The sequence below is a fragment of the Ovis canadensis genome, chromosome 3 (assembly GCF_042477335.2).
Source record: "Ovis canadensis isolate MfBH-ARS-UI-01 breed Bighorn chromosome 3, ARS-UI_OviCan_v2, whole genome shotgun sequence".
Taxonomy (NCBI): domain Eukaryota; kingdom Metazoa; phylum Chordata; class Mammalia; order Artiodactyla; family Bovidae; genus Ovis; species Ovis canadensis.
The window spans coordinates 139689764-139717646 of record NC_091247.1 but is presented as its reverse complement, the minus strand read 5'-3'; the positions used below and the strand labels follow the sequence as shown (position 1 = coordinate 139717646).

Below are 27883 nucleotides of genomic sequence, written 5' to 3'. Positions count from 1 at the left end.
TTTGTGTTCGGTCTTCATTCTTGTTGCTCACTCCTGGGCCATTAGGGCAACAGTCAGAGACATTGCCATTCACAAGATCACATGTCTTTGCATTGCAGCAGCATTTATTGAAACAGATTGAGACAACCCAGAAGGTACGGCACCCACAGACAGTCATAATAAGAGGGAGACCCAGAAAGTGGCCTCGCCTTCTCCAGCCCACCTGCTCTGGATTGGACAGAGTCCCCCTGCGCCGGCAGGGGCCGATCTGGAGCAACCATGGCGTTTTCTTTGAAATCTGTTAAGGTGTATTGAATAGCAAGACCTGTCCAAAGTCAAAAGAATTCCCCTCACAATAGGCCTCTCAACTGGGAGGTCACAGGAGGAGTTTGGCTGGAACAGGTGAACCCAGAAGAAGGCAATCAGTTAGAGAGACAAGCAAAACATAAACTCAAATGACCATGGGGCAATTCCTGCAGGGAACTTCCCAGCCAGGACAAGGGACTGGCTGGAGTGCGGGGGGCTTCCTCTGATTCTAAGGTTGAGGGAGACCTGACTGGATGGTTAGGCTTATTCCTTGTGCCAGAGGCAGGCTGAGTTTTCATGATGCCCAGCTGCCCTGGGTGATTGGTAGCGTCCCAGAGAGCTTGGTGAATAACACAAATTGGCCGCGGGAATTTAGCAGTCAAATCGGAGTTGAGTGAAAGGGCTGGGAATGACTCTAACTGAAGCCTGTTGGAGAACCAGGAAAACAACTCCCTAAAAGGAGAAGGTGGCGCGGGGAGCGGCGGAGGGTCCTTCCCTTGTAGGAACACATGGAAGATTCTGGAAGCAAGCACACAATTTTTTTTTTTTCCATTCACACACCCTTCCATGCTGGGGGGATGTAGGTGGGGCCTCTGACTCTACGCAAAACGGACAGACCGGCTGCTCCCGCAGCTGAAGCTGGAGGCGCGGGGCTGACAGGAGTCGGGGGCCAGCACCGTGATGCTGCCCCCGGTGGCCACAGGGCCCGAGGCGATCTGGCGGCCTGCGGTGCTGCTATATGTGAGGCCCCCACAGGCGACTCCACCGCGGGAGCTGCTGACACCTGTGGGAAGAGAGGGCACAGGGAGGGCTGAATGGACCGCAGTGATGTCACCAACCCCAGGACAGGCCCAAAGGGCTTCTGCGTGCATGAGCTTCCTCCTCCCCGATGAGTTTAGTGGTTCATAACTCTGTTCTCAGCACCTCAGCCTTCTCGGGCCCCAGGCGAGAAGGAAGCGAGGACCCCCAGACTCAGTGGCAAAGCTGAAGTGAAGTGAAGTCGCTCAGTCGTGTCCGACTCTTTGTGACCCCAAGGGCTCTAGCCTGCCAGGCTCCTCTGTCCATGGGATTTTCCAGGCAAGGGTACTGGAGTGGGTTGTCATTTCCTTCTCCAGGGGATCTTCCCAACCCAGGGATCGAACCGGGGTCTCCCGCGTTGGAGGCAGATGCTTTGCCATCTGAGCCACCAGGGCAACCCAGTGGCAAAGCTGCTGCACCCTTATTTCCCGGGCATGCAGTTCACACATCCACCAGTGGAGGGCCCCCACTAAGCTCCCTTTGCTTAGTGCCTCAAGGGAGAAGTGGTGGTGGGGGGTGGGGGGTTGGGGGTGGGGGGTGGGATGGTGGTGGTGGCGGCGGGGCATAGCCGGGGAGGAAGCAGGGGGCATGAAAGGTTCCCCCTCCCAGGTCTGGAACTTTCCAGGTCCAGTAGGTTAGGCTGTCCGGCTCAAATCTGCCCATCAATAGAGCCAGTTTTCTAGGGGGGTTTCAAGCAGGTACTTACAGACATTCACAGAGCCCACTCCTTCGCACAGCCTACGGGAAAGAAAAGTCTGTTTAATTCCAAGCACTGAGCTGGATTCCTTGAGGCAGCTTCCTTGAAACTTAGGCACAGAGAGGGCCCTGCTGTGTACAGATCCAATTCCCCAGAGGCAGGAAGTGCTCCCTTGAGTTTGCCTTAAATGCTCATGCTCCTTTAACTATTCACTGACCACAGAGACAAGGCCTTCTGCTTTTCAGCAGAGGTGAGTGAAGCTATGAAAGCCACGTGCTGCTTCCAGTAGGAATGACTTGGCCCACCCTGGATAGTGCCAATCAGGCTCACAGAAAGCATGTGAAAGCGCCTGGCACCAATGAAGAGCTACAGCATAGACTGCATCAACCTTATAATGTCCTGTTCTAGGGCAGGCCAAGCGGCAGCCTCCCGTAGGAAGCTACTGGAACAGAGTGGATTTCAGAGCCACAAGTCTTGAATGAGGGTCCTGGCTCTTCTGCTTATTAACTGTGTGGCCCGAGAAGGTCACTGAGTGCTGGGCCTTATTTCCTTATCTTTGGATGGGAAAAATGATACCTGGATTGGGAGGATTAAAATGAGCACGGAGCACAGGCCTAATAAAGCATTCAGAAGTTATTATTACTACTGAAGCCTGAGCTGTGCTAGCAGTGGGCAAAGATGCAGTTCCCACTTGGGTTCAGGGAAGTTCACCTGCAGAGGAGCAGGGCCGCCTCCTTCTAGACTCCCAAGGTTTTCCTCAGACTCACCTCTGCTCCTCGCCCTCCAGCAGGCGCCTGTAGGTGGCGATCTCGATGTCCAGGCCCAGCTTGGAGTTCATCACCTCCTGGTACTCCTTGAGCAGGCAGGCCATGTCCTGCTTGGCCTTCTGCAGGGCCTCCTCCAACCCAGCCAGCTTGCTGCGGGCATCGTTAAGGGCTGCCTCGCCCTGCTGCTCAGCCTCAGCCACTGCGGCCTCCAGCTTGGTCCGCTGGTGGGGAAGGAGATGTGAGGATGGGAAGGTGCAGCTAGGCTCATCTGAGCCAAGGGAGCTGGGGCAAGGATCCCAGAGAAAAGTTAGGTTAACCTCCTATGAGCAGGTAGTTAATGGGACTGTGAACACAAGGGAGGTGATGGACACTTTTCATCATTTCTTCTTGATGGTGCTGCAGGGTGGCCAGAAGGGGGACATCAGTGACCTGGCTCATCTCAGGTCCTGTGCTGTGTGACGTGCCAGGGCCCCAGCCTCCTCTCTGGGCCCCTGCTTCCTCATGGGCACAGTCTGAGGCCTGATTAGGACTAGACCTTTGCTCTTCCACAGGCAAAGGGCCTGGTGCTACAGTTTTCCTGTGCTGGGTATTCAAGCCCTCCCAGAACCCATACCTGGCACTTGGCATTTTCAATCTCAGCTGTCAGCCTCTGGATAACGCGGTTCAGCTCGTTGATCTCCTCCTTGGTGCGGCGTAGGGTCTCCCCATGCCGGATCACTGTGGCCTTCATCTCCTCACACTGGGAGGAAGCAGAGCGGCTCCTGAGGCTCAGGATGGGACATCTCAGCCATCCAGGACAGCTTGGATGATTGTGCAGGTTGCGCAGTGCTCAGCCTGTGCAACCATACATGGCCACCCTGCCCTGACACCCCGATTGAGATCTGTCTCTTTCTCGCCATCCCTAAAGATCAGAGTCCCCAGACAGAAGCAGCCTTTCCTAGCACACACTTCATATCCTTTCCAGTGCCATGTCTAGGGGGCAGGTGTTCTGGACCACTCACCTTGCTGCGGTACCAGGACTCAGCCTCAGCCCGGCTGCGACTGGCAATGTCGTCGTACTGAGCCTTGATCTCGGCGACGACACAGTCCATGTTCAGGTCCCGGCTGTTGTCCATCTTCACGATGACCGAGGTGTCTGAGATGTGGGCGTTGAGGATCTGGATCTCCTGGAGGGGGGGTGGGCAAAAGCCAATGCATTTGGTTCTGGTGTCTGGTCTGGGTCACATGCTCTACCCCTGGGGGCTGTCCACTCCCTGGAGGAGAGTGACTCCCACTCGCCTTCATTCACACACAGGTACATCATCAGTGAGGCTGGAAGGGGCTCTAGAGGTCAGCTGAGGACAGCCTGTGACTTAACAAATAGGGAAACTGAATCCCAGTGTGTGAAAAAGGCCAGACTCAAAGTCATTCAGCAGGGAAGCTGGGGTATGAATGCCAGGACTAGTGATCTGTCCAGGAATTAAGACCCCTCTCTCACTGGAAACCCACCCTACCCACTCCCTGCACTCTCCTCCCCACGTATGCACTTTCATAGCCATGTAGAGACCTACACGCACGCAGACCAGCCACAGGCACACACAGTGCAACACACAGAGACAAAAGCACAGAAAGCCCAAGCACACACGTGCTTCACGGGCCTCGGTGCTCATGTGCGCGTGTCTGTGACAGCCCCACAATATGCCTATTTGCATGTGCGTGTGTGTTCCTTACATGCGCTCACCCTCAGGGGGTGAATGTGCACACAGCCTCTGCTCTGGGTCCCCACACCTTCCCTCCTCGCTTCCAAGCTGGTTGGCAGGGGCCCCTCACCTCATCATAGAGGCGCTTCAGGAAATTAGACTCCTCCACCAGCGCCTCCACGTTGGCCTCCAGGTCTGACTTTCGCAGGTAGGCACAGTCCACATCCTGATGGTGGGATGGAGAGGAGGGGGCGAGTGTGTGGGAGGAGGCCCCGGGAAGGTGCTCTGGGTGGGTGTGGTGACCCATCCCACTGGAGGTTGTGCGCACAGAGGTGTCGCTCCCTCCCTCCCGGAGCCCAGCCCCTTTACCTTCTTTAGAACCACGAACTCATTCTCCGCTGTGGCCCTCAAAGCCACCTCCTCTTCATACCTGGGTGTGAGAGAGACAGAGGCTGGAGCTGAGGAGTCAGGGTTTGGCAGCCATCCTGGGCAAGCTCTTCTGGGGGTCAATTGGCGTGAATCCTGCAAACGTCATCCCATTCTCTCCCCACTCTATTTTGTGCATTGTTTGTGGGCTAGCCCTGCCCCAGCCTGGCTTATTCCACCTGAGTCCTGCTGCCTCTGGGATGAGATCAGAGAATGCACGCTCCATGCCCAAGTTTACAATCATCTTTCCACCCTAGATCCAAAGAGAGCTGGTGCCACGGGCAGAGAGGATATGGAGCCCAGGTCAGGAAGGGGAGCAGGAGGAGCAAGAAAGCCGTGGAACCCCACGGGGCTTCCTTACTCCTCTGAAACCATCTCTAAGACCCATGGGCCTCCAAGGAGTTGAGCTGGAGCCAAAGAATCTGAAGAAACCTAGGCTCCTACTGCCCATCCTCTTGGGTAGTGGACAGCCCCTCTTGGCAGACAGGCAGGAATCTTAATGAAACTGCTTCAAGAGGGTTGTGGGCAGAGCCTTCCCCCTAACCCAGCTGGTGCCACACTCACTTCTTCTTGTAGCCCTCCAGCACCTCCTGCACATGGTTGAGCTCTGAGGCCAGCCTCCCGCTGTCGGCCTCCACATGCTCAGCCTCCCGCCTCAGCGTCTCGATGTAGCCATTGAACAGGGGCTCCAGGTTGCTCTCGCAGCAGCGCTGGTTCTGGTAGAATTGCCACTTGGTCTCCAGCAGCTTGTTCTGCTGCTCCAGGAAGCGCACCTGCCATCCAGAGTGGGAGAAAGAGACTCAGGAGGAGCCCTGGGTGGTGTCTGGTTCCCCAGAGCTCTCTCTTCCCCTGCCCTGGTGCCGGCTGAACAGCCGGGGCCAGGCGGGGGTTGAGCCGCGACTCAGGGGGCCTTGCTCCCAGCCCCCAGGGAGGCACTGTGGGTGGGAGTGCCCCGGGCTGGAAGCCAAAGGTCAGATTCACATCCCAGGTCTGCCACTGTAACAGTAGCTTTCTCACCTCTGGGTGCTTGGTTTTCTCATTCCAAAACAGAGATGATAATAGTACCTTCATTAAAGTTGTAAAGATTGAACAAGTTGCTACATGTAAACTGCTTAGAAGAGTTTCTGACACACAGATAGTGCTCAACCAATTTAACTAAGACTTTAATTACAAGTTATTCATTTAGTCATGTATGCAACAAACATTTATTGAATATTTACTGTGTGGTCCCAGGGCTTGTGCTAAGATACACACACACACACACACACACACACACACACATCTTAATCTATGACTGTACCTACCAATCAATTTTATTCAATTCTCACAACCCTATGGGGGGAGATCTTATTTCCCCTATAGTACAGGAGAGGAAAAGGAGACCCCAAGGTATGAAATGACTAACTTATCGTCTCATAATTAGTCAGGAGTCAGGATCCTACCTTCCTTGAGTCTCCTTCACCTGCCTGTCACCACGATCTATCTAGTCCAGTTCAGTTGCTCAGTTGTGAGAACCCTATGAACAGTCTGTCTAAGCAGCTTCCTAAGCTCTCAGCTTCAATTTGTTATTTAAAAAATAGAGATGATAATGTCTACTCCAGTGAGTCATTTCAAGGATTAACTGAGATCACTAAAGAAAGTGATAGTAAGAAGGTCCCCCCTACTGTCCCGTCACCCTGGGTCCCAGACCTGAGTCTGGTCCTATCTCGTCTGCTGGAGTAAGGCCCCATGGACAGAGGAGAAGCCCACACGAAGGGAGGTGCAGCGGTGACCTTTCTGGGAGGCAGCCAGAGGGCAGCTGGGGATTTCCCACCCTCTGCACCGGTGGGTCTCTTCTTGCCAGTCTAGCGGCCTCCCCTCCTCCATTCCCAGCTCTGCACCCATGAAGCAGCCTGGCAAGCCTGGTTGGTTGCCTATCACATCTCCTCGCCCACTACTGTCCTTGGAAGAATGCTAACAGCTAACATTTATCATCTACTTTCTATGTGCCAGCACTGATTGCACAGGAGCCCAGTTAATCTTCAGAGCAAACATATGAAGCTGGTTCTATTAAGGGGACAAGCAACAGGCCTGAGGATTCGCACTGCGAGCAGAGGCGGGGAGGTGGGGACGTGGCAGGACTCTGAGCAGAGCTCCACCTGCTTCCCAAGCTGCCCCACCACAGGCCTTCTTTTCTCCCCACTGCCCCTCTGCTCTTCCAGCACCCAGTGCCCAGTGTTTCGCGGCAGCTCGGATATTCCCATGTTGTCTTGTCTCCGGAAGCGCAAACCCTTTACAGCACAGACTCAATTTCTAGACCATGCTGGGCTGCGGATATAGATACACTTTGCTGGAATTACACGAGAAAAATAAATCCTTCTGCGAAGATCGGCCTGCATTTCTCTGCGGTGGCTGACAGCCATACGCTGGCTCCCCTAAAGACTGGGACCTTCCCGAGGGGAAGGCAGGGCCGGGGCCATCTCTGGACCATCCCAGGCCTCACTGACCTTGTCGATGAAGGCAGCGAACCTGCTGTTGAGGTTCTTGATCTGCTCCTTCTCCTCGTGCTTCACGCACTGCGCATTGGGGTCGATCTCCAGGTTGAGGGGCGTGAGGAGGCTCTCATTGACTGACACGGTGGTGATGCAGGGAGGGCTGAGGCCGCCCACGCCGCCGGAGCGGTACCCGAAGCTGCGGCCGCAGGAGCCGGCACGGAAGCCGCTCACCGCTATGCGGGGCCCGCAGGAGCCCAGGGCCGAGACGCTGCGGCTGCCGAAGCCCGTCAGTCCCCGGTAGCAGGACACCCCTCGGTAAGGGGCGGCGGAGATGCAGCAGCGGCTGCCTGTTTTGGGGGCCACAGCCGAGCAGGAGCTGAAGGTCCTGGTGACGGAGTATCCTGGACTGATCCTGTAGGAACGGCACGACATGGTGTGGGTCTGAGTGGATGGAGGTTTGAGCAAGAGAGTGTTGAGGGTGGCGGGTGCGCTACGTAGGATGCTTCTGGACCCACTGATCCTCCTCGGTCCTTTTATTGGTGGAGAGAGCTGGGGTTGGCTACATGAAAGAAGTGGAAAGTCATTTTATGTTGTTTATTGGCTTGGGGAGTTTGCCAACAACTCTCCAAGGACTCGTCTTAAAGGTGAGCTCAGCAGTGACTCCCGGCTTCCGTAAAAGTATTGAAGATGTTATTACGGACACTGCGTTTGCACTTTTCATCTTCAAAGCTCGTTTACATACATTAGGGTAATTAATTTTCCCGCAGTCTCCTTGTGAGATGGCCTCAACCCACACCTGGAGACGGGTTTGAACACAACAGTCTGGAGTGGCTGAGTGTGGGGTAAGGACTGGGGCCACCATCTCCAGGAAGAAGTTCTAGGGCTCCAGGTTGGAGGAGACCACCAGAGGTCATCGCCTCTGTCCTAGGGCTCCATGCAGGATACGTTCTTGGGTATATCATTGTGTTTCAGGGGCAGATAGATCAAGAGAGCCCTCACCCACTCAGGCAGCATGGCTTGGAGGTGGTTCAGGTCCAGAGAAGCCTTTTTGATCATGCTGCCTGAAGGGCAGAAGGTTGAGCCCATGGTCTTCTAGAACCTTCTGGATTCCAGCCTGAAAGGTTCTGTTCCAGGGCCTTCATTTCTCACCTACAAAACTACAAACCACTTAACTCTCAGTGGCCACAATAATGACCTCTTGTGGATAATGGGAAGCCTCCCTTTAGACACTTTCTCCCACTTGACTGAAAGGATGGGAAGACCCAGTTCGGGGGAGCCCTGATGCTTCAGACTTGCTCTGGACACTATCTCTTGGCTCTTTAAGAAGAAGAAACAGGTCCTGTGAGTCCCAGTTCCTTCCAAGACCACCAGCCAGGGGAAGGGCTCACCCTGTTTGCCAGCCCTGGAATTGTCACTCCTAGAAGAACATTCAGAGACTGCTCTGCACAGAGACAGGGGAGGAAGGTGGCTTTTCTTATTTGAGGACACTGTGATTTCTGGCTCCCATGGGCTCTGGAATCTTGGTTCTTTCCAAAGTCCCCGTTTCCCTATGTGTCCTGGGGTCACTTATTAACATAATGATGGTTATTCTTTAATGTTCATTGAGTACAAACCTGGGGATGTTGTCTGTACACCCAGGGAGGCTTGCCAGGCCCCTGAAGGGTTAGGAACTTCAGGAAGAAGGGCAGAGGAACTTCCTCTGAGGGTGACAACTCCTGCAGGGAGCCTGCCAGAGCCGAATGCTGCCCCTGTGCTGCTGTTCCTGAATCCTCCCTAGACGCCCCACGTTCCATCCGGGGTCTGCCCTCGTCTTCACTGACCCACTGCAGGTCTTTGCCCAGCACCAGGCTAGCTGGTTTCTATCTCCACATCCCACACCTGTCCTTCCTAGTAGGGCAGAGGCCTTGGGAAAGCGAGGAGCAGGTGGCCTCAGCTGGCACCAAATAATCTTCAGATCATAGTCACCCATGGTGAAGCAACAGGTATTTAGCAACCTGGGCAAGGGAGTCCAAATCGGAAGACCTGGTTTAAGTGCCAACTTGGACACTTTCTAGCTGCGTGGCTCTGGGGACGTTCTTAACTTCTCTGAGCTTCTGTTTCCTTGGCTGTAATGTGGGATTCATTCTTATATTCCAGGGTTGTTGGGAGGAGTAAATGGATAATACACAAGAATGTACTTTGGGGACCGAAAGGATCTGTGTAAGGGAAAGGGACTCTTGTTTCCTACCAGAAATGCCCCTGCTGGCCCGCCCCCGCACCCTCTCACTCAGCAGAGAGTGGGCCTGCTCCTTGCCCCACCCACCAGCTTCACTTCCTCTGCACGTTTATGATTTCATGATCCTTTCAAGTCTGCTTTTAATGCTTTCTTTAACCTGATTTCACTAGTGTAAAAATTTGAGGTGGAGTCTGGGGTGGATAGAGGAGGCTATACTAGGGCTCAAGGAGGGGATGGTTTCCCAGCCGCCACCCCTTAAGTGGGGGTCCTGCTGGCCTGGATCCAGGGATGTATTCTTGTGCCTTGGCCAGATGGTGGTGTAGACCTGGAGTGGCGTGGTGGGGCCAAGAGGGTTTTGGGCCCTTTGAAGGGGAGGAGGGTCGGAGCCGAGCATGGGAGATGGAGGATGGGTGAGTCCTCTGCTCTGTCAGCCCGGAAAGCCCATTAAACCTCACCTGCTTCTCACCTCCTGTAAGCTCAGCTCTCCTTCAGCTTATTGAAGAGGATGGAAGACCTATTTCTGCCTCTTGGCAGCAGGAGGGAGTGGAAGCTTTGGTCCAGAGGGAGATGTCTGTGTCAGCGGTATCCCATACCCCCAGCACACACACACACACACACACACACACACAAACAAACACACACACATGCCTCCCCCTCAAACTGGGCCTGGGCACTGAGGATGGGAAAGGGGAACCAGGGACTCAGGAGACCTGGCAATGCCACACTGCTTTCAGAAATAAGAGCCCCATTCAGGACCAGCAGGACCACTTGGAACAAGGGTGAGAGTCCCTGGGCGGGTGTGCTGGGAGTGAGGGCAGGCCCTGCCAGGTACAGGGCTGCGCCTGTGGGCGCTGGGTGAAGTCTGCATTACGGCAGGTGGCAGCAGAGCCCAGGGCTGGTGGGTCTGCTGAGGAAGTCCATCCACATGGTGCTTTAGATTGAAGGGACTGGGCTGGAGGGGGAGGCTGAGTCCTTATGGGACTGTTTCAGGGTCATCCCAGGCAAGTGAGAAACTCACAGATCAGGTCAGTCTGGCACAACACCTTGGGGAGTTTGTGTAGACCCATGGGGAAACAATGGAAACAGTGGCAGACTTTATTTTTGGGGGCTCCAAAATCACTGCAGATGGTGATTGCAGCCATGAAATTAAAAGACGCTTGCTCCTTGGAAGAAAAGCTATGACCAACCTAGATGGCATATAAAGCAGAGACATTACTTTGCTAACAAAGGTCAGTCTAGTCAAGGCTATGGTTTTTCCTGTGGTCATGTATGGATGTAAGAGCTGGACTATAAAGAAAGCTGAGCACTGAAGAATTGATGCTTTTGAACTGTGGTATTGGAGAAGACTCTTGCGAGTCCCTGCAAGGAGATCTAACCAGTCCATCCTAAAGGAGATCAGTCATGGGTGTTCATTGGAAGGACTGATGTTGAAGCTGAAGCTCCAATACTTTGGCCACCTGATGTGAGGAGCTGACTCACTGGAAAAGACCCTGATGCTGGGAGAGATTGAAGGTGGGAAGAGAAGGGGAGGGCAGAGAATGAGATGGTTGGATGGTATCACCAACTCGATGGAGATGAGTTTGGGTAACTCTGGGAGTTGGTGATGGACAAGGAGGCCTGGAGTACTGCAGTCCATGGGGTTGCAAAGAGTCGGACACAACTGAGCGACTGAACTGAACTGATTGGACCTGGGCCTTTGCCATCTGGTTCTATCCCAGGGAGAGCAGAGAATCCATAGACCCACACCCATCTCTACCCGTCCCCCAAGCAGTTGGCTTAGTGAGACCAGATCCTTGTCTGGGTGCTGGGGTGGGAGCCAGACCTCCTTTGACTGGTCTTCTCCTGCCTTACTGCCCACATGTGCCCTTTGGTTTTCCCCACCCCTTTCCCTATCTCCAAGCCTTCTCCCCTGTCACACCTTTGCCTGAAATGTCCCAGAACAACTGGCCACTTCCTCCAGGAAGCCTTTGGGGCCTAGTTGGAGGGAGGTTGTGATTTCTCCTCCTCTGTCTCAACAGCAGTGCACCAATACCCTTCCTGGGGCTCCCCAGGTAACTGCAGTTACTCTCTTTCACACCCTTTTGTCCTGGATGCTGGCTTTCATCAGCCCTTCAGTTCTGTCCCCTCCTGCACTCACACCCAATATCAGGAATGTCCGTTTGAGAACCCATGGCCCTCCCATAATTTAAAATGCTCCTGAGAGGCCACTTCTTCCAGGAAGTCTTCAAGGGCTAATTGGGTGAGAGGTTTTCTACTCCACCCGGGAGTCCTTGGCAGCTTCCTCGACTCTTGAAGTATGTCTCCTGGGCTTTCTGCAGAGGCGTCACTGCTCAAACTCACACCCACCACAGATGCTCCATCTTCCTCCCACATATTATCTAAGCTTGGATGCTTGCTGGGGGACACATGTGCTGTTCTCCATACCAGGAGTCACGATCTCCCTTCCCTTCTGCTCTCTTTCCTGTGCTTACAATTCCCTTGCTGCTAGGAGGGCTTCCTGACTTATCCAAAGATAGAGGAGTGCTGATAACTTCTCATCTTACCCTGTTTGTCCTAGAGCTGCCTGTTGAGCGTTATAGTTTCGTATATGTATCTGCCGGGGTTCTCAGAGACCATCTCACTGTTCTTGGATAGTGGGATTCTCTGGGCTTGATCCTGATGGCTGTGATGAGCAAAGCCTTGGTAGTTTCCCACTCAGATAATCCACCTTGGGCATTGCCCATCATCTCTGCTGGTCTTCTCCACACTTTTATTATGTGTCCAGATCTATGCCACCTCCTGGTGGTGGGACACAGTTCTGGGAGGGTCTTTTAGCCCTAGGACAGTTTCTCTGGCTTTTGCAAGATCTGGGTGTCACTCAGACACCCTCTGTGAGAGGAGTGAGGCCAGAGCAACAGGGAGGCATTGGATGGATGCCGGACCCTCCCCAGTACATCCGGGGCTGGGCCCTTCATCCAGCTGGCAAAGCTGCTCCTTGCACCTCCCCATCTTTCCTCTGATGGGCTTCCCTGCTAGGAACTCTAGACTTTTCTCCCAAACCCTGTCCACATGCCTTTCTGCAGGCAGCTTTCTCTGGTGGCTTTACAGTTTCCTGATGGCTACTTTGGGTCAGACCAGATGCTCAGTAAACGCAGAGCCTCGAATTTCAAAACTGGACCATATTAATGGTTTTGAAGTTTTCTTCTCTTCCTCCCTGTCCTCTTCTACCTCCCCCGCATCCCTTTCCCCTCTTCTTCTCTTCCTCGTCCTCCTTCTCCTCTCCTTCTTCAGCAGTAGAATCATTTCTCTAAATCTTAGGAGGAAAGCAGCTATATAAATCTCTCTATTTATCTATTTGGTTATAAAAACAGGTAAGATGGACATGCTGGTCTCTTTGCTTGCTTTGGCCCCCTCTACTTCAGTGATCCCCTTGACATTGAGCTGTGTCACTCCTCTGCTCAAATGCCCAGATAATTCTCCATTTCACTCAAAGTAAAAAAAAAAGAAAAATCGAATGCTGCACTGCCTGTCCTTGTTATTACAGTTCTCAACTCATCGCCTTGTTCTGGGCACCCACTCTGGCCTCCCTCTGCCCCTCACACACACACTCTGCCTGACCCAGAGCCTTTGCACTGACTGGCCCTTCTCCCCTGAATGCTCTTCCCGCTGCCCCCTGGCTTGCCCTGCTGCCCCCTGCATTGCGGGTCTTTGCTCAGATACAGCCTCTCAAAGAGGTTTCTCTGGCATTTCTTTTAAAAATGGCAGCCTGCCTTTCCCTCTAGAGCATTCTCCACCCAGCTTATCTGGCTCTAATTTCTTTTTCCTGTAGCACTTAACACCTTGTCAGTTCAGTTCAGTTCAGTCGCTCAGTCGTGTCCGACTCTTTGCAACTCCATGAATCGCAGCACGCCGGGCCTCCCTGTCCATCACCAACTCCCAGAGTTCACTCAGACTCACGGCCATTGAGTCAGTGATACCATCCAGCCATCTCATCCTCTGTCGTCCCCTTCTCCTCCTGCCCCCAATCCGTCCCAGCATCAGAGTCTTTTCCAATGAGTCAACTCTTCGCATGAGGTGGCCAAAGCACTGGAGTTTCAGCTTTAGCATCATTCCTTCCAAAGAAATCCCAGGGCTGATCTCCTTCAGAATGAACTGGTTGGATCTCCTTGTAACATACTGTAATTGACTTGTTTATTCTATTTCTTGATTATTGTCAGTTTCCTCTCACTCCAAAATAAACTCTATGGAAGCAGGAATTTTCACTCCTTTTGTTCACTGAGGGTTCCCAAGCACTTAGAACAGTGTTGGGAATATAGTAAGTCCACAATAAATATTTGTGGACTGAGTGCATGTGCAAATGAATAGATGTTTTGGATACTTTAAATATTTTGTACTTGGCAGAAAATGCCACAGATGTGAAGGTCTGGCCCTTGAGCCCCAAGGAACATACTCGGTATGAAAACCATGGAACTGAGACTGTTCTGTGACTCTTTTCTGCTTCAGGGCTGTGGTTTTCTGCGCATCTGTGAGAACCAAGACCGACAGAGACACAGAATGGCGAAAAGAGCGCTGTGGTGGGCTGCTGGATGAGGGCTGGATTCCTCTCCTTAAAGTTGCTATTCAGTGTTGCAGTGCTTGTGTCCTAAACACAATTTTGGAGGAAAAAATGTGTTTTTAAAAGACTTCCCTCTCATAACACGGGGAACTACACCCAACATTTAGATGGGGGAAACAGTGGAAACAGTGAGAGACTTTATTTTCTTGGGCTCCAAAATCACTGCAAATGGTGACTGCAGCCATGAAGTTAAAAGACGCTTACTCCTTGGAAGAAAAGCTATGACCAACCTAGACAGCATATTAAAAAGCAGAGACATTACTTTGCCGATGAAGGTCAGTATTGTCAAAGCTATGGTTTTCCCAGGAATCATGTATGGATGTGAGAGTGGACCATAAAGAAAGCTGAGCGCTGAAGAATTGATGCTTTTGAACTTTGGTGTTGGAGAAGACAGACTCTTGAGAGTCCCCAAACTTCAAGGAAATCAAACCAATCAATCCTAAAGGAAATCAATACTGAATATCCAGTGGAAGGACTGATGCTAAAGCTGAAGCCCCAATACTCTGTCTACCTGATGTGAAAAACTGACTCATTGGAAAAGACCCTGATGCTGGGAAGGATTGAAAGCAATGGGAAGGATTGAAAGCAAGAGGAGAAGAGGATGACAGAGGATGAGATAGATGGCATCACTGACTTGATAAGCATGAGTTTGAGCAAGCTCTGGGAGTTGGTGATGGACAGGGACGCCTGGTGTGCTGCAGTCCATGGGGTTGCAAGGAGTTAGACATGACTGACCAACTGAACTGAACTGAATTGATAAGGGAAAAGACTCTGAAAAAGAATCTACCTATCTGTCTATCTATATTATGTGGTGTGTGTGTGTGTGTGAACGCTTAGTTGTGTCTGACTCTGCAGCCCCATAGACTTGTAGCCTACCAGGCTCTTCTGTCCATGGAATTCTGCAGGCAAGAATACTGGAGTGGGTTTCCATTCCCTTCTCCAGAGGATTTTCCTGACCCAGGAATTGAATCCGGGTCTCCTGTATTGCAGGCAGATTCTTTACCAACTGAGCTGCCTGGGAAGCCATATATATGTATATATATATACATACACACACACACACATAAACAAATTGCTGTGCCGTATACCTGAAACCATTGGAGAAGGAAATGGCAACCCACTCCAGTGTTCTTGCCTGGAGAATCCTAGGGACAGAGGAGCCTGGTAGGCTGCTGTCTATGTGGTCGCACAGAGTCAGACACGACTGAAGCGACTTAGCAGCAGCAGCAGCAGCAGCAGCAGCATATCTGAAACCAAGACGATATTGTAAACCAACTATGCTTTAATTTAAAAAATAAGTGTGAGGAAATTAATAACAAAAAGAAAAAGAAGGCTTCCTTCTCTCTCTCCACAATACTCTGCCCTGGGAATGCTTTGAAAAGGCCCTGTGCAGTGCCGCCAGGGAAGTTGGTAGCCAGCAGAGGGCAGCAACACCCCACAGGTAGCCAGGCAGAAGCCCAGTCCAGGTTGCAGGAGCAGGAAAGGCTGGGGAGCGGCAAGCCTGCCTGCAGCTAAGGGCTGAGGGCTTTGCGTGCAAACACTGGCAACAGTCTGCTGACCCTTGGGCATCCACCCATGTTTGGTAATGGGGTGACTGAGCTGCTGAACACAGCTCTTCTCCATTAGCAGTAAAACTAGACCTACCACCACCATCACCATCAAAACAATAGCAAGCATTTATTGTGCACCACCGTGTACCAGGCTATGTGCTAAGCACTGTGGTTATGCCATTGTAGAAGCTATTTTCCTATTTTATAGATGAGGCAAGAGACAGAATAAATGACAGATTGAACAGCATGGTGGTGATGAGTGTGGGTTCTGCACTCAGAATGCCTTTGCTTTGACCACTGGGCCTTGATTTTGTCTAAAGTGCAGTTATTAAGGTGCCTACTGGATAAGATTGTTGAAAGAATCAAGTAAGTTAAAACACAAAACACACTAGAAACCCTGCTCAATTCAATCTATATTAAGTATCATTCTTGCCTGTTATTACTTTTGGCCACACAGCTATTAAGTAGAGAACCTGGGATCTGAACTGGGGTTTGCACAAACCAGAGTTCACAAGTTTGACTGAACCTTGTGTCATCTTTGTGGGAGAATCAATGTCTTAACAATATTGAGTCTTATGATTTAGGAACATAGGATATAGCCCCATTTACTTGTCTTCTGATTTCTTTCATTATTGTTTTGTAGGTTTTAGCATATTGATCCTTTTTAAAGCTTTATGCTTAGGTATTTCTCTGTTTGGGTGCTATTATAAGTGGTACTTAAAATGTTTCTGTTTTTGCTAGACTATAGAAATGCAATTAGTTTTTGTATATTGAGCTCACATCCCTTAATCTTACTAAACTCACTTATTAGTTCTAGCAGGTTTTAAAAAAAGAGAAATGCCTTGGAATTCTCTATGCAGAAAATAATGTCTTCCAAAAATAGAAAGAGTTTTATTTCTTCCTACCCAACCCATTTGACTCCCCCCCCTTTTTTTATATGACTTTTATTTCTTCTTCTTGCCTTAGTTCATTGGCTAGGCCAGCTTGTGTCATACTGACTAAATATGATGTGAGCATATACCCTTATCTTTTCCCAGTCTTAGGGAAGACATCATTCAGACTTTTACCACTAAGTAAATTGTTAGCTATGGGATGTTACTTTGTTGATGAATTAATTTAGTAGATGCTATTTAGATTACTGAAATTCTCATCTATTCCTAGTTTACTGTGAGTTTTTTTTTTTTTTTAATTGCGACTAGATGTTGAATTTTGTCAAATTCTTTTGTGCGTCTATTAGGGTAATCATGGTTCTTCTTTTCAGTCTGTTTTTTTCTTGGCTGCACGGGGTCTTTGTTGCTGTGTTTCTTCCTTTTCAGTCTGTTTTCTTTTTGCTGCGCGGGGTCTTTGCTGCTGTGCAGGCTTTCTCTAGCTGCGGTGGGCGCGGGCTACTGTCTAGCAGCAGCGTGCGGGCTTCTCGTTTCGGGGGTTTCTCTTGTTGCAGAGCATGCTCTCTCGTGTGCGGGCTTCAGTAGTTGCAGCTCATGGGCTTGGTTGCCCTGTGGCATGTGGGGTCCTGGTTCCTGGGCCAAGGCTCGAAGCCACATCCCCTGCACTGGCAGATGGATCCTAATCACTAGAGCGCCAGGGAAGTCCCACTTTTCAGTCTGTTGGTATCATAAATTACATTAATTACATTAGGCTTTTGAAAGTTGAACCAGCCTTACATTCTTAGGATAAACTCTACTTGTCATGATGTGTTATCCTTTTCTTTGTTGCTGTATTCAATTTACTAATACTTTATTTTTTACATGAAGTTTCATAACATGTATTGATTTGTAGTTTTTTTTTTTTCTTATTATGTCTTTGGCTGATTTTGGTATTAGGGTAATGCTGGTCTCATGAAAGGAACTGGGAAAATTTCCCTCCTCTTATGTTTTCTGGAAGACTCTGAATTTTTCCTTAAATGTTTGGTAAAATGCACCAGTGAAGGTATTTGGGGCTGAAGTTTTCTTTGTAGGAAGATTTTAAACTGCACATTCAATTCCCTTAGTAGAAATATAGCTATTCGGGTAGGACTGGCTATACAGTTTATGGGGCTTAATGTAAAATAAAAATGCAGAACCCCTTGTTAAAACTATTAAGAATTTAATGATGATGAGAATAGTCATTAAACCAAGTGTGGGGACTTACTATGGTGTGGGATCCTCTGCTGTTGCACGAGACACACACTAAGAGTTCTAGTCACAGTTCCAATGTGTGTGCACGTGTGTACACACACACACATGCACATGGGGTTTCTTGTACCAATAAGCAGCTGGGTGTCCCACAGTTCAACTCAATTCTGACACGTCTACCTGGAGACAGCATCAGATTCCACAGGTCAAGGGTTCAGTCCTACAAGACTGTCCACCCCAACTCCGCTTTAGATGCTAGTTGCAAACCCAGGTTATCGTCCAGACTTCTGACCAACTGGCTATAGATTGAAAGTTTCAAAACCTCTCCTTGGGTTTGATTACTTTGCTAGAGCGGCTCACAGAGCTCAGAGAAACATTTTACTTAATAGACTGCCAGTTTATTATGGAAGGATAAAACTCAAGAACAGTCAGATGGGAGAGATGTATAGGGCAAGGTGTGGGGAAAGGGCCTGGGGGCTTCCATGTTCTCACCAGGCACACACCGCCCACCCCACCCCCCATATCTCCACATGTTCACCAACCTGGAAACTCTTGGAACCCCCAGTCCTTTTGGAGTTTTTATGGAGGCTTCATTACATAAATCATGATTGATTGATTCAACCTCCAACCCGGCTCCCTTTCCTGGAGGTCAGGGAGGGTGGATTGAAAGTTTCAACCCTCTAACAACATGGCTGGGTCTCTTGGCCCCTACAATGATCCCAGAGGAACTGGGAATGGGGTGGGACCTAGGGAACAAATGGAAGGGTTTGCCTTGGTGGGAGGAGGGTGGAGGGCAACACCTGGAGAGAAGTGGGCTGCTTGGCATTCTTTTTCAGAGCTTTTGCAGTATGTCTCATCTCCCTTGCTGAACTATGTGCCCCTCCAGGGAGGGGCCTGAGGGCTCTTTTCTTAGTACGTCCTCTGTCCCAGGACACAGCCTCTTAGCAAGTCCCCAGGGGAGTGAGCTTGTGGAATCTAGGAGGCAAGATCCCCCACCCCCAGCATGACTGGTAAAGAGAGGCCAGAGTCCGAGACATGTTAGCTTGCAAGTTTATTGAAATTCCAGCAACACAAAGAGCAGTACAAACAGGCACCCACCCCAGCCCAGGCCTCCTTGGAGCTTTCAGACATAAACCCTCTTGCAGTGGAAGGCTGGACTTCCCTCACACCACCAGCAGGGGCATGGAGTGTTGCAGGGCCCGCCTCTCCACCAGCACCCATCCACCTCGTGGACTCGCATGCCGGGGTTAAACCAACACCCCAGGAAGAGAAGCAGCCAGGACCGATGCCACTTGGAGAAGAACCATCTCTGGGGACTCAGGGATCCCTTGGGCCACTGAAGATCGTGGCTCCTTCTGGGTTAGAAAGAGGAGGAAAGAACCTTCTGCCAGGGAAAGTTAGGAGAGGGAAGCAGAGGCTGGTGGGCTGAGGACCCCTGCTCTGTGGACAGCCAGCTCTCCATTCTTGAAGTTAATCCAAAGTTGGGATGGTGATGGTGCCCAGGCACATCCTTTCTGGCATTGAACTGGTCCATTTCTCCCCCAACATATTGGTTTTTGTACTTTCTTTAGGCTGTTGGGCTGGGTGGTGAGGAGTGACCCAAAGTTAGGAAACTGGGAGTCGGGGAGAAAGCCAGTCCTTTGGGGCCTGTGGATGGAGCGACTAAGAGATGTAAAAAAAGTCCCCCCAAAGGACAGACACCAGACAGAGCAGCCCGTGGCTTCCCAGCAGGAGGGGTACCTAGAGCGCCCTCCAGCCTGACTCAGGGCACCTTGGGGACAGAAGCAGAAGGCGTGGAGATGGTTCTTCTGAGAGCGGTGGCTGGCCAGCGCTTGCTCTCAGCACTTGGTCCGGTGGGAGGTGGTGGTGGACACGAAGCGGACGGTGGAGCTGCGGCTGCTGCGGCCGCCGCTGCAGCTGCTGAAGCCGCCCTCAGTGGGCAGCGGGCAGGGGACGCTGGGAGCGCAGGCTTCGCCCACCAGCACCGAGCCCCCTCGGCAGCCTACGCCCAGCAGGTCCCCGCCGCCCACGACCCGGGCCCCGCCCACGCTGGAACTGCAGAAGCCGCTGGACCGGATGTTGCTGCTGCTGCTGATTCCAGAGACGGTGACCCCGCCACGGCAGAGGCTGGAGCTGCTGAACAGGGACTCGGGCCCACACACCAGGCCACCCTGGGAGCTACTCACCGCTGCAGGAGGAAGAAACCCTCAGCGTGGCTGCCTCACCCTCCAACGCTCCCTTTGCGGGAGGGGAGAGGACAGGCAGAAGTGGCCTGGGTCCCAGGGGTTCCTACTATCTACGTAGTCAGTACCCACTTTTCCGTCCTTTTGCCTGGGTGACTCAAAGGTTGTGACTTCACTGAAGTCCAAATGGACTTTGACTTTAGTGGAGTCACTAAAGTGACTAAAATGAGACGTCTGGACTAAAATGAAAGAGTTCAGCCAGTTTCCCAGGTGTTGGCATACAGCTAAGTCCACTGTTATTTATATACGGCCAAAGTCTGGTTGGGTTGTGTGAGGGTGCCGGTGAGCTGAATTATCCAGTCGCCTCCACAATAAAGCCACAGGGCTTCTTCCAGTTACATCTTGCCACTTGGCAATCCCCACATTGCCCACCCCTAAAGAGGGCCCGTTTTCAGTTCCTCCTGAGGCACTAAATGGCTGTGCTCTCTAGCCCTCTAGTCTCCACTGGACACACCTCCATGACCCAGGTCTCTAGTCTGATTAAGCTGACTTAACTCAACCCCCATTGGTGGAGGGCCCCCCTTTCTGCCTTCTCCTCTCACCAGAATCCTTCCTGCCATCAGCGACCCACCCAGTTTAGCATATACAGCTGTGTATATTTGCACTCTTGGATCAGAAGTCTTGGTTTGAATTCCGGCTGTGCCCCTGAGTATCTTTGTGACTGCTGGCAAGTCACATATTTTTTTCTTTTTGAGTAAAAGGGAGTTGCCCAGGCCGTTCTCCCCCTGGGGCTTTGAGGATTAGGTTGACAGTGGATAGGACTCATCTCAAGAATATTATAAATCTGGAGCGCTGGGTCTGGGTCTTGTCTTCTTTGTGTCCCTCCCTGCAGTGTCCAGCACGGGTCCTGTGTACTTTGGACAAAACCAGTGCTTTGGCAGCAGCTGCAAGGGGACTTGCATTCAGCCTTGTCCCATTCCCTGGCATCAGCAGAGGAGGGAACTTCCTGGCACAAGCCTTTCCATTTCTTCCTTGGTCTTTGCCCTTGAAGGACAGGGTCACTGATGGCAAAAAGGCTGACTTCTTGAGCCCTCTCCCACCTAGCAGTTTCTGCAAACCTTTGTGTCTAGCTCTGGGGAGGCAGGCTCTGGGGACGCCTTAAGACCCAGGTCAGCTAAGGATGTTCTCAGTCCAAGGGCCGGATGACCCCTGCTCCCTGGCTATCATGGCCAGTCCAGCCACGGGCTCCTGACCTCAACGTGGGCTCGAGTTCAAAGGGAATTTGAAGGGTCCTAGGAGAGACACGTATGAAGAAGAGACTGAAGGGTCTTACCTATGTCTACTGGTCCAACACCTTCACAGATCCTGCAAAGAGAAAGAAGCAAGTCAGTTCACAACCATGTTGCTCTCCGAAAACCTCCCTGCTATGCAAGGGCTTTTTTGGCTGTGTGGACAGTGGTTCTCACCCATGTCTGCATAAGCATCCGGGGAGTTTTCAAAACTTATTGTCCCTAAACCCTCCAAAACTATTGAAGCAAAATATTTGAGAGAATGTCTTCTTTTTCTTTTTTTAAACAAGCTAACCAGTCAAGCAGAACTCTCTATGATTTGATGCAGTCTGTCTACAAGCTTGCACTTAGAGGCACGAGAAATAGAGCCATCTTCTAAACCCCTGCCTAGGGCAATCCAATGAGGTTTGTAGGAAAAATTGTTCCTGGTTCCTTCCCCCACTTAGACTTTCTAGAAGCCAGAAGTCTGACCTCCAATTGCTGCACTGAGAGCACTCACCGGATCTCCTCGCCTTCGAGCAGGCGCCTGTAGGTAGCAATCTCGATGTCCAGGGCCAGCTTGACATTCATGAGCTCCTGGTACTCCTTCAGCTGCCGCGCCATATCCTGCTTGGCTTGCTGCAGCGCACCCTCCAGCTCCGCCAGCTTGCATTTGGCATCATTGAGGGCAGCTTCTCCCTGCTGCTCAGCCTCAGCCACGGCGGCCTCCAGCTTGCAGCGCTGTGGGGAGGGCAGTTTGCAGATGAGCTCTGGCAAGGACTAGGGGATCCTCAGGTTGGGCTAGAAACACTGCCCCCTGTCTGTGGGGACACAGCCTGGTTCCAAGCCAGGAATGGAGCCCCTGGAGGGGCTTGTCATCCTGTCGTTTGATGTCGCCAGGGAGTGGAACATTGCTTTTCTTCCATTTTCATCCTCACTGATTTTGCACTTACTGATTTCTGTTGCTTTTAAGACCCAGGGGGTCCAGAGAATAAAGCCATTCTTTTTGCCTTGCTTGCCCCTTTAAGTGAGCCCAAGAGCTTTCCTTCTATGTTTTCACAGATTAAGAGAGTCTCTTCTTTCCTTCCACATTTTCCTCCTCCAGGAAGTCTTCCTGGACTAATTCTTCCCATCCCTCTGTTTCTGGGTCCCAGTTGCCTCCCCTACATTATCCACCTTGGGCTCCCCAAAGCTTGGGGCTCTGCCTGTCTTCCTTATGGGGCTTTCTTTTTCCTTTGCCCACCTGAGCCTTGGCATGCTCGATTTCTGCCTTCAGCCTCTGGATCAGCCGGTTCAGCTCATTGATCTCATCCCGAGTGTTGCGCAGGTTGTCACAGTGCTGGCCAGCTGTCACTCGCATCTCCTCATACTAGGGGTTGGTGGAAGAAAGGGATGATTCGAAGATTGGGTCAAGATCACAACCCACTTTGTCATCTTTGTCATCCCAGGGCTGCCTGCACCCCTTCCCCAGCACCCTCCTGCCCACCTTGGTCTGGTACCAGGCCTCTGCATCAGCCCGACTGCGTCTGGCGATTTCTTCATACTGGGCTTTGATATCGGCGATGATCCCGTCAACATTCAGGTCCCGGCTGTTGTCCATCTTCACAATGACTGATGTCTCTGAGATGTGTGACTGTAGTAACTGGATTTCCTGTGTTGGGCGATAAGTGAGACAGATGGACTGACTCCCATCAGTGGGTCCCATCAGTGGCCGGGGCTTTGTCCCAGGGTCCCCAGGACTCGGAGTCAGGAGACAGAGCATTGCTTATTTCTTCAGGGCAAAGCAACAGAGCAGATCATGCAAACTGAGGGCAAAGAACAGGAGGTGACTCCAAACCGCTTCAGCTTGACTTTAAACCCTTGTCGTATACTAGGAGACATCCCTTCTACACCCTAACTTGTTTAAGTGACTAGTAAAACTGTGGGGGGCCTAGGGATTTGTGGAGGGGAGTAAGAACCATGATAAAGCTTAAACTTTTCTTTGGTTTAGCCACACAGTGACTGTGCCAGTCGTGGATCATTGAGAGCTGACAACATTTTAGAATGATGATCTAGGAGTTCCTATACCTCAGGTCCTTAAGAGACTTGGCAGTGGGGATGGGAGAGGGCTGAGAACTGGTCTGCAAGGCTATGGCCTCAAAGGGAGATTCCTTCAGCCTTTCTACTCAGAGCCAGACGTTCAGTTCTGAAATTAGATCTATCCCAGACCAAAAAGACCTTATGAAGCAAAAGATAGCTAGTTCATTTGACTAATTAGGTATCACATGTTACATCTCCCAGCAAGTCAGTTTTCCAGACTCTCCTCATCAGAAGATAGGAAGTGACATGCCTAGACCCAAAACTTTCCGGGTCATCAGCAGACTGGCCAACAAGGAGTTGACTCACAGACCTGAGTCAGGCTCCCCTTACCTTCTCCACTTGTCTGTTTATCAGCATTAAGGGAATATAGATTTGACGGGAAGAAAGATGCATGATACCAAATATTAGCAAATACACTAGTCCAGTGAATCCCCCAGGGAGTCCAGGCCACACAGTGATTGATCTCCTTGGATGGCTCTGAGGGGATGAGCCCTTACCGCCGTGTACAGCATTTTCAGGAAGTCGATTTCCTGAGTTAGGGTGTCCACATTGGCCTCTAGGTCGGCCTTGCTTAAGAACGCTGTATCCACATCCTGCATCAAAGAGAGAAGACTAAAATGCTCATTATCTGTGTACTGTTTAGCCTCCCCGCCTTGGCAGATGGGTGGGAAGATCAGACCAATCTCCACAGGGGCAGGCCAAGTGGGACAGGTGGGAGAGTCGTGGGGTGGAAATATAGCTTAATGACTCTTGTTCTCCCTTGGACAACGTAAAACCCCCAGGGATGCTGGACCTTTCTCGATGCTCATTTAGAGGCAAGAAGAATCTGGATAATCCAAGACTCCTAAAATGTCATCTCTTCAAACCTCTCCTCTCATGAAGACCCTAAGTCATTGGAGACCAAATCAGAACTTCGAAGGGAAGCAGTTGTGACCTTAGGGGGTCCTCTGTGTGTGAGTATTCACAGTGCTGCCCGGGCAGCGTGCTGGGATGTGGAAAACATTTGCATGTCTGGAGGGGAAGTCTGCCTGGGCCTGTTGTTCTCCTTACCTTCTTCAGAGCCACGAACTCATTCTCAGCACTGGCCCGAAGACCCACTTCCTCTTCATACCTGAGTGATAAAGATGAAGAGGATGTGTTCTCTCCCTGAACTGAGAGCTGATTACTCCCAGCTCACCAGCTATCACCTTTTATGACCTCTCTTGCCCCAGCCAGGAGCCTGGCTCCCTCTTGCCATCCTCATGTTCTCCACTCTGCCCCATCTTTAGGACCTTTTAGACCCTTGGTTTCTCCAAATCCCTTTTACTTTCTCAAATTGGGTGCAGGGCTTGAAAATCTGAACCTTGGCTGTGGTTCTCTGCTGGAAATGCCTTAGGGTCACTGCACTTGACCTTAGAGGAAGTAGCATCCTGCTTGTGGCTGGATCTGGGCATTGTTTACAGAACCAAGGGTTTCCTTTTTTCTGCGGTCAACTCACCCATGTGCCCAGGCAGGATTAGGGACAGATTATGCCCAATCCCAGGTCTCTATTCCTCAGGACCTGCAGGGGGCCTCACCCTCCTGTACATATCACTGCCCTGCCCCTGTCTCCAGGCTGGGAATTGAAACCAGCATTCAACTCTGATCCTTCCAGGGGCTCCCATCTGAGCTTGGCTGCTGGCACTGGGGGACCAGCCCTATGCCCGTCCTTGGTCCATATGGTCCAGATGCCACTCACTTCTTCTTGAAACCCTCAAGGACATCCTGCATGTTGTTCCTCTCAGCCTCCAACCGGGCCCGATCACTGCTCACTACATCCAGCTGCCTGCGTAGGTTGGTGATGTAGTTCTCGAAGAGGGGCTCCAGGTTGCTCTTGGCACATTTCTGCTCTTGGAGGAAGCTCCACTTCGTCTCTAGGAGCTTATTCTGCTGTTCTAGGAACCGCACCTAAATCCACAGAGGCAAATACATGGCAATTGAGTGTTCAATATGATCACCCGTGTGTGAACTAGTTGCTCAGATGGTCAGAGGTGACAACCTCGTGGTGACCACTGTTCCCTTTTTTGTTTGACTTTCAGTCGTTCTAACTCAGAAGAATCTGGCAGAGCAGGTCTGGGACTCTTCCTCACACTCAGCCAGGCTGAGCTACAAACAGAAGCTTTGAAACCAAAATCTTCAACCATTTCCCCTTTAACACTCTGAGAGAGGGGAGGGCCAACTCACCGGGAATGCAGAAAGCGATTCTACCTGAGCCGAGTTGGCCTACATCTGAAAACCAATGTCAGTTATCTCTGGCAGGGAATGAAGAACAGAGTCAAGTACATTTGGGCTGGGATGCGGCTTTAGGAGGTGGGAACTCTCAGGTCGTAGGTCATACTCATCACCCCAGATATTCCATCAACTGAGACTTACCGAGCTGGAGGAGAATGTAGAGACCATTTGCTCCACCCCCTCATTTCACATGAAATGAAGCTCACAGAGGTGAGTTTACAGTCTCAGGCACAGAGAATCCCCACTTCATGGAGACATGAATCCCCGCTTCTGGGATGTCAGTTCCACCTCTTTGTTCCTCTTATCAACCTGAAGATCAGTGACCACCAGTGATCATTCCCTACTGTTTCCCTCAATCTAGGCGACTTGGCTGAATCTGGATATCCCCCTTGCGGGGAGGGGTATGAATTCCTTGTTTTGTATAAATTTTGTACCAATTACTCAACTCCATTCTCCATTTCTTTAAGCCTGAACAGGTGTGGCCACTCATCCTCAGAAACCATGAAAACTTCAAAGAGAGCATGAGGATATCAAAGGACAAAATCTTTTAAACCTGTCCTAGCCAACACCTGGTGGAGGTGTTCGTGTTTCTAACCTGTTTGGAAGATATTTCTAAATGACTAGGTTGTTCAGATCCCTTTAGGCATCCAGTCAGTGGCTGGATATTCCACCACCACTGTCAATCTCTCCCTCCATGTAGTGCTTCCTCAGGCTCACCCTTGCTCTGCAGAAGAGCGACCCAGAAATCATACTGCATGCCTTTGGTTGATCCCAAAGGATGTGGGGTCAAGATCTGTGTCCTGGGTCTAGATCAGTTCTTCCTGAGTGAAAGTACACCCCAGTGCATTTAGCTCTCATCATCCCAGACCCAGAGGCTGAGCTATCTCAAGTACCTTGTCGATGAAGGAGGCAAATTTGTTGTTGAGGGTCTTGATTTGCTCCTTTTCATCCCTCTTCACTCTCTGGGCATTGGGGTCAATCTCCAGGTTGAGCGGGGTCAGCAGGCTCTGGTTAACAGTCACTGCTGTGATGGATGGGGCTGCTGGTCCTCCAATTCCTCCAACTCGGTAGCCAAAGCCAGGGCTGCAGAAGCCATAGCCGAGACCACTTCTGGCTCTAAACCCCAGGCCGACACAACTGCCAGCCCCAAACCCTAGACCAGCACCACTCCCATCACCGAAGCCAACTCCATAGTAGGTGGGTCGAGGGCACACAGCTGCTATCCGGGGTGAGCACGATCCAAAGCTGATGACGCTCCGACTGCCAAAGCCGCTAAGACCCCGGAAGCTGGGCCCACTCCTGCAGGAGACAGAGCTGACCCGGAAGCGGTTCAGGTTCTGAGGGGTCACTGCTGAGCAAGAGCTGAAGTTGCCCACACAGTGACCAGAGCTGACTCTGTAGGAGCGGCAAGACATGATGGTGTCCTGGGCAAGAGCAGAGTGGCGACTGCAGAGCGGGGAGAGCTGGGGCTGGGAGTCCTCTGGGGCTAGTGGATCCCTCTCACCCCTTTTATGTGTGTGGGGATCTAAGGATTGGTCCCATAAAAGTGAAAAAAGCCACTTGGAAGCATTTATGAGCTTGGGTAGTTAGCAGAAACTCTCCATGCCTGTAACCTTCACAGTGAACTAATCTCAGACACACCTATTCCCCTCAGAATCAGGGCCATAACATCAAACCTATAAACATTAAAAACACATAAACACATAAACATTATTGTCCTATTTTTCCCGCAGGTCCACCATAATTGCCATTATGGGGACATTAATTTTCTTTGGTCTTAAATCCAATAGACTTTCCATTGCAAGTGTGGCTAACCACCAGAAAGTTAGAATGGTAACAACTCCAGCAAGAGGCTTGCAAGGAATGCAGCTACACAGATAATCCCTAAATAGATGAGTGTATAGAAGAGGGGCAGGGTCTTCATAGCTCCAAGAAAGAAATGATATGGTGAGAATACAATTTACTGCATCCCTGTAGATGGATTAAACAGTCCAAAAACCTTTTGCAGTGTTTCATCTATCCTCTGTAATCTGATTTGACTGTTCACATAAGAATTGAATCATCAGTGAAGCTCATTTGGGTTAATGTAATACATGTCTGATTTGAGACTCTCAAAGGACATTCATTCATTCATTCATTCAGCAATTACCAGATACTCTATCTCAGGTAATGCGCTTGGTGCCGAGGGTAGAGAGATAAAACAGGTGGTCTCTGTATTCCTGCTGGTGTGGGGAGATTTTCTTGAAGACTTCTACCAACCAATAGTTTTGTGACATAATTTGAGGCCAAAACATGCCAATGATTTGGCCATGTATCTGTGCGGAAAGTTAACCACATGATTTTGAACCTCTAAAATACACATTAGGGATATCTGCAGTCTTACCTATGTAGCTTCCTTGCATTATAGATGGAGAGACAAATGTTGACCTTTTCTGTTCTAGAAAGTGGCATGATTTGTCCTGCTTATCTGTGTCTGGGAGAACTTGTGCTTGATTGGATGCTTA

At 50.9% G+C, this 27883-nt stretch overlaps 2 protein-coding genes across 2 annotated transcripts; both read right to left on the bottom strand.

The window, feature by feature from the left end:
* Nucleotides 1–82: 82 nt before the first annotated feature.
* On the bottom strand, nt 83–7558 carry LOC138438195 (keratin, type II microfibrillar, component 5). Its single transcript, XM_069586389.1, has 9 exons — nt 7139–7558; nt 5217–5425; nt 4596–4656; nt 4357–4452; nt 3549–3713; nt 3161–3286; nt 2548–2768; nt 1790–1821; nt 83–1069 (listed from the first exon to the last, which is right to left on the bottom strand). The coding sequence occupies exons 1-9, from the start codon at nt 7556–7558 to the stop codon at nt 885–887; spliced, it is 1515 nt and encodes a 504-aa protein (XP_069442490.1). The 3' UTR covers nt 83–884.
* An 11075-nt stretch (nt 7559–18633) lies between these two features.
* Nucleotides 18634–26794, bottom strand: KRT84 (keratin 84). The gene is made up of 9 exons (XM_069586387.1): nt 26273–26794; nt 24847–25055; nt 24180–24240; nt 23627–23722; nt 22537–22701; nt 22294–22419; nt 21571–21791; nt 21116–21147; nt 18634–19787 (listed from the first exon to the last, which is right to left on the bottom strand). Exons 1-9 carry the CDS (start codon nt 26792–26794, stop codon nt 19438–19440), a joined length of 1782 nt encoding a protein of 593 aa, XP_069442488.1. The 3' UTR covers nt 18634–19437.
* Between the last annotated feature and the right edge of the window lie 1089 nt (nt 26795–27883).